The 7126-nt window shown below is 42.8% G+C and overlaps 1 protein-coding gene across 1 annotated transcript in view; it reads right to left on the reverse strand.

The window, feature by feature from the left end:
* LOC118320930 overlaps positions 1–7126 on the reverse strand; it is a 60505-nt gene that overhangs the window by 1450 nt on the left and 51929 nt on the right. Inside the window, exon 2 of the mRNA XM_035652056.1 lies at positions 382–520. Coding sequence (XP_035507949.1) covers positions 382–520 — 139 coding nt within the window. The remainder of the gene's footprint in view (positions 1–381; positions 521–7126) is intronic.

The raw sequence follows: 7126 nt of genomic DNA on the forward strand, positions 1-7126 counted from the left end.
CACTTTTTCACACCACTGTATGTTCTGTTGTGGCCACGCAGAGTGATGAGATAAAAAAATGCAACATTAAACATTACGACTGTGTCAGATAATGCTGCCAGTGATTGTAGAATAGAAACAAGGGTATATAATTGTAGTGGTCTGTACTAACATTCATCAAAGATCACAGTGGTGCGAAATGACTGAATTCTCCAGTCACATTCAACCTATACACAGGACTTATAAGTAAACTGGACAGGATTAAGCCACAGCGACTGCGTAAAACAGATGTAAAAAAGATAAAGACAGAGAAAAGAGAGTAAAAAATGGCACTTATAAGACATAGCTTAAAAACATAGCAACAGTGTAGACTTGGATGTGGCCTTCGAGGGAGCTACTCACTGGAAAGTGGGAGTTCAGCTCTGTCAGCTTTCTCTGGCTCCAAGGTCACTGGGTGAGGAGTGTGGTCACCTGCAGGTTGCAAAGGGCCAGAGTCCACCTCCTTACTGGCTCCGGCCGCACTCTCAATCACAGTACACGCCTGAAATATATAAAGACATAAATTAACATACAAGGAACAAAGGAGGAACTTCTTCTGAGACAGAGGTGGAGTTAATTCATTACTGAATCAATGAGTGACTTCAATATAAGTCCTCTACACTAATTACCGACAACTCGAGATGCAGATTCTGCTATACACAATGACTAAATGGTGACCTGAAAATGTTACAGAACACAAATGTCCGACCATCATTGGGGATACAACAGCAATATTGACATAGACATAATAATCAGATCTAAACAATATAAAAGACACAAATGGTGCAAATATAGCAATTAACTGCTGCTGTAGCTCATCATTGGTGCAACCATTTTTAGCTGCTGTCACAGCACTCAGATTTCTGCTATAAAAAGACAACAACTAAAGGGGATGCAGTGCTGGGTGAAGAAGTGTCCCTTCCCAGAAGCGACAGAGCCGCAACACACACAGACAGACAGACTCAAAGAAGGAGAAAGACAGAGAGAGAGAAAGAGTTTTCCTGACAGTCCAAGTCTGTTTGGATGTGCTCTACTCTGCTCCCCTACACAGCTGAAAGAGGAAAGAGGGATGAGCCTTCAGGAAAGAGACAAGCTGACCATGAAAAGCAGAGGAAGAAGCAGAGGGTGGCTGTCAGCGAGGGGAGAGAGAGAGAGAAGTGGGGGAGAGTTTTAAAAGAGGCTGTGATGGCTCCCACCATTGACGAGCAGCAGAGAGACAGGCAGGGGAGGTGCAGCGCATCTTAAGACAAAAAGGCACCCTGGGCTTATGAAATATACATAGCTCTCAGCTGGAGACAGAGACACAGAGCGACAGAGTAGAGGAGGGCCCTGAAGACTGACGAGACTCCACTATCACTCCTAAATACACACTGCTAAAAATAAAACACACAGACACATTCCTAATGACTTCTCATGAGGAGCCAAGGGGGAAGTAGTTAGCGTTTCCTTTTTCTTTTTTTTGATTGCATGTGTGTGTGTATGTCTCTGTGCTTATATTACACACACATACGCACACATATGCAGGTGTTTGTGAGCATCAAGAAGCATCAATGCTTCCTCCTACAGTTACAGAGTGAGTGGGCGAACCACAACAGCAGCTATGACACAAAAACTGATAAGTGTTTTGGCTGTTGGCCTATATGTAAATCCACCTGCTGGTCAGGGGGACTTTTTTTGTTGGAAGTTTGTTTTAACTGCCTCTTTCAGACCTGCCCACCTGCCCTCTCTTCAAGCCCAGACAGCTGCTTCCACCATGCCAGCAGTTAAATACCATTTAAACAGACCTCACTTAACAATAAACTCACCCTTTGTTCAAGCTAACGATCCACCTCTCCCACGCACTCTCTGTAATATGCCACTGAAGTTTTGAGATTCTCATTCGAGTGTGTTTGTGTGTGTTACCAAAGACTGGGTATATTCACTTATTTGCTTTGTCAAGTTTCCTTACTTATCTCCTCATCAGACGTGTTGGATGTGCCTCCCCAATCCGTACACACATCAGTTGTAAAAAATAGAATAAAACCTGCAGGTAAATAGTCATGTCTGAGCCTCGGGATTACCAGAAAACATACCCAATAAACATACCTACAGGTCTCATTCTGTGCACACGCGAGGGGCTTTAGGAGGACCCTGGCAGAGGGATTTTTTTTAAAAGGCTCTAGCAACAGGTTATATTAACCTTTACTTTAGTCAATCAACTGCTAGGTTAGTAATGTAATGTAATGTAATTTCCTTGTGATATATATATATATATATATACATATATATATGATTATGAATGTAGGTGGACTAACAGTGGAGGACTGGACAGACTAAGGAGGGTAGTATGTAATAGTAAAAAGCTTGAGTTATCTAGTTCCTTTTTTTAATACGTAAGTGTAAGTGTGTGCCAATATTATGTGATATTAGAGGTAGGTAGATGTATGGAAAGGTCCCTGACATAAAAGTAAGCACTATAAAACAAAAAGTAAAATAACATGTTAAATATAAATGTTAGGAATTCTTCACACTGTATATTAAAGTGTTTAAACTGTGAGAAGAAGAAGAAAAAAGAATATTGACCTGAAACAGGGCCAGATATTGTGGCTTTTCTTGTCCACCAAAACAGATGGTGGAGAGCAAGACTCAACATGCTGGCCTTAAAGAACAAGCTGGTATGCCAAGATTTGATGGTACACGTTTAGCTGTTGCCATCATTTCTCTGTAATGATTAATTTATGCCCATACATATAGGGAGGGGCATAGTTACTCACAGTATGCCTTGTTCCATAACAGAGTGTTACTGTGGGCAAGCTTAAGAGTCTAAAGCCATGCTAGCAGCTCTTTGAGGCTGTATTTAGACACACCAGTGCTTTCAGCTTAATGCTAACATCAGCATGGTAACATTCTCACAATGACAATGTTAACATGCTGATGATCAGCAAGTAATGTGTGCCATCAGTTGAGCATGTTATCATGTTGACGTTCGCAAATTAGCATTAATCACAAAGTACAGTTGAGGCTGATGGTAATGACGGTGGCTGATGATGGTGCTACATGTAAAGCCAGGGGATCGCCAAAGTTATTACAATTCCTCCTATGGGGAACATAAATGTCTGCCAGAAGTTGTTATTATAATTAATTTTATTATTTGGAAAATGACAAATGTCAACCTCATGGTGGCTTTAGAGAAAAAGTACAGGGATCACCAAAGTCAGTAAGCTCCATCATCTTAAAATTATGAATTTATGTACAAACTTTCATGACACTTTGAGATGTTTCAGTCTCGACCAATGCCGGGAGCATGGCTAAAAGTAAGAAATAACTTGCATGCTAAATGAAGCTAAATGAAGCTATATTATTGCTTTTTTACATTTAACAACTGTGACTGAGTTAATATGCACACTTGTGTTGATATATGCCCTCTGAATAAAGCAGGAATAGACCAGGGACATGTAAGACGCAGTGCAAGAGTCAGGAGGTGAAATGAGAAAGATGTAGAGAGGTAATACTAATTGAGGTTAATTCCACAGTTCAGCATTATCTCCTCTAATCGGTAAGGAGGAAGTTGGTAATGGATGATGTTGCAGGACATGGAGAGAGCCTGCCAGCAGAAATCACATAGCAGTGTGGAGTACTGTGTGCCCTCAAAGGATCACAAGACATTAGCGGTCGAGTGCAGATCTTGATATGAAGCTGCAGATAAACAGAGAGGGCCTGCAGGCTTGCATGAGGAAGTGAGTGCTTGTGTGCATGTATCTGAGGGTCTTAGAGAGAGAGGCTTGTCAATCAAGACAGTCCCGACCTCTCCAGTCATTCGCCTGTCCCACATCTCACCTGTCAACCTCTTGAAGCAGTGCTGACACTGTCTTACACTCAAGCACCCTGCTCTGGACTCAATATCACTTCCTAGTAGTGACACAGAGGGAGTGATGGGGCGCTACACTTGCACATCATCCAGAAACACAGGCACCCTCTAACAATAACTCTTCTCTTTCTCTCGCTCTCCCACAAGCACACATACACTCATTGTGACCTAACCCAGGCCTCTCCAGGGACAAACTCTTTCATCACGGTCTTGCCCGTCGATACTTGAGCCCTGCACAACATCTGCAGTTCGACACCTACCAGATTCATTAAGGAGGAAGACGGAGTCAAAAGCAAAAGGATACATCGATAAGCGGAGGAGGTGGGTACACATGTGTGTGTGCGTGTGTGTCACCAGGGGGCAGGGCCATCCATAAACATTGCTGACAGTCTAGACAGGAAATACACTTGAGGATGTCGATAAGTTAGTCAGCGGGGGTGAGTATAGATCAATAGGAACACAGGATGATGTCAGTGGCTGCAGATGAGATCACTTGATTCGACTAAGGATCTACATATGAGGAGTTCTGATATTAAATTAATTGTATTATCACAAAGGGTTCCATATTATCTAATTTATGTGAATAAGAGAGTAAATCATAAAATGCTAATTTGGTCCTTGAAATACTTCTCAAAGCAATAAATCATGTAATTATCCCTCGTTTTCCTCTGGTGCCAAATCCAGCTGTTGTTATGTCTTTACCACACTGGCATTAACTGGTTGAATCGCTATTGTGTTACATCATTTTATGTTGGAGAGTTGAAAAGCAGATGTTTATTCATGTGAAAATGCCACAGATTACAACTTCAACATTATTGGGAATAAAAAAAAAAATCCAGAGGTATACAGTGATTCTCCCTTGAGATTTGGGAATATGAAGGAGATGAAGTCGATTTCACCCACAGGACGTGTCTGCCCTATATCACGTTGCCATTCTTGCCATGGTGTCTTGCCATGGAGTGCGGGTGTCTGAGTGTTTGCGCGTGTTCTCAGCTCTACTGACATTTCCTCAAACGTGGTTGACATTTCCAGGGGATTTGAGGATTTGATCCCTTCTGTGTTTGAAGAGTTGTGTGCTGCCCTCCTCAAAACATGAAGGAAAGCGCTGCTGCTCAGCCGGCAGCGTGCCCTGCCTTCAGGGCCTTACTCCACAGCATTTGGAGCACCCCGTTCTCGCTCACCCGAAGTGTGATCAGGACAAGGCCTGCACTATACATTGCCTGCCTTTTAGAGATGGCTGGTTCACTGCTTGGTCTTTTACTTAGTCTTGCTGTTTTCCCCTGAGCTGTGGAGTGTTTCTGCTTCTCTCAACTGAGGCAGAAAAGCTATCACCAAAAGATATGAGAGAAGAAAGTAGATAAAAATGGTGTGGGAGGGAGCGAGAGGAAGAGAAAGCAAGAAAGTGTGAGAGAGAGGGAGAGAGAGATCTGTTTCTCCTGCTACAGGCTGGTTAGTGGAGCGAACTGACACAGACTGACATCTCTCTTCCACGGAGACTGAGTTAAAAAGAGCCTCGCTACTCTTTGTCCATTACGCTCTCTCTCTCTTTTCAACCTTCCCTCTTCTTACTCTTTCAGCTGTCCTGTCTTTCTCTCTCTCTGTCTCTCTCTCTCTTCTCTCTGCCCACCCTGCAGCTCCCATGTCTTGCTTTTTCTGCCTGAATGGTCTCTGCAGCAGTCGTGTCCTAGCCTAGGGCTCAAATTACACCCCACCACACGCAAACACACACATATGTACACACACATACATGCAAGCCCATACAGTAGCCACGAGGAGGCCCAGAGCCAAACACAGGTCAGGCTTGGGTCACTCAAAGGCAGAAGGACAGGAAGTCCGACAGAAGCAAGCCTCAGACTGAGGCTCATCTGAGGGAAGCTGGATGGACACAATGAGGTAAGAATAGATTCACATTAACACACACAGAGGTGCACATGCATGCACCAACTATCCTATCTGCCATCTTTAGTCAGTTCCCATTTCAATATACTAAGCTGAAAAAAATAAAATAATTATTATTATATATTATATATTATTTGGTTATATTATTTGATTGTCTGCATAACTGAATAAACGTGCACAAATAAATATTCACACACACTGCTGGAATACTGACCCCCCCAGCTACAAAATGTAAAATATTATCAAAATTCATCATGTTTCTCCACCTGCATTCCCCTAAAATAAAACACTTCCAATTACAACACAGTTCACAAAAAACGACTAACTCTTACTGCAACACTGGAACTGATGCTGGACATGTCCTTGGAGCAAGCTAAAATTGGCTTCAGTCTCTTGTCCGAAGAAATACCTCAGCAAACATTATAATTGCTAATAAGATTCAGACTGCATCAGCAGTACGTTTTCGGTCCAACCACACCTGCAAACTCCCAAGCAGTAAAGGATACTGGAGGTCAGTGGATCAGCCAAAGTGATCCGACCTCAGCGCTCACTACCATCCTGCCCTTCAAACGCCTGTCATGTCATTGCTGTGAAACACGTACATCCTGATGGAGAGCAGAGCTCAAAGGAAGGGAACCACCGCATTTGATGTATCACAGTAAACATGTTGCCCCTTCCTGTGTGGGTTTGTCCCCGGGAACAGGATGCATGGAGACAAGTGCCTCAATAACCATGTGACACTTTATTGATCCCTAAAGGGCACGTTTTCTTCCCCTGCTTCAAGGCAGGTCATAGTACACAGAGCAGGAGCAGAAAGGGATTCAGATTTAGGATTTAGTACCACAGCATATATCTGATTGAATATGTGTAGTGTCTTTTACTCCTGTCTTTTTTATCTCCTTTGGTTTATCTTTAGAATTCAAATTCAAGGTTACCAGACTACTATTTTATTTAGTAACTGAAATGTAGATAGGTTAAATCTGCAGCTGGTGAAAAGAAGCTAGATGGATGTCAATAAATCAAGAGAAATGCTCCTTCATGGCACTACAGAGTGTCCTCGGGCAAACGTTCCAGAAACATAAATGCACTCAATCTTACTCAGCCTCAGACACAATGTTTTATATAAAAAAGTGTGTGCAGACAGGTAGTCAAATGTATACGCAAAGACACACACACACACACATAGCTTGTGACGATGACTGCAGGGCTGTGTCTTACTCTGTTGGGAACTCTAGCAGGAAGAGGGTAAGTGCTATCGATTGGCTTCTTCCTGCTTGGCCCGGCTGTCAGAGCAAAAACAGGCTGACCGTTTGACCGTCTGCTTTTCAGTGCGGCACTAAATACATGTACACACACACACAC

The sequence above is a fragment of the Morone saxatilis genome, unplaced genomic scaffold (assembly GCF_004916995.1).
Source record: "Morone saxatilis isolate NCDOM2014 unplaced genomic scaffold, NCSU_SB_2.0 Contig11, whole genome shotgun sequence".
NCBI classification, from domain to species: Eukaryota; Metazoa; Chordata; class Actinopteri; family Moronidae; genus Morone; species Morone saxatilis.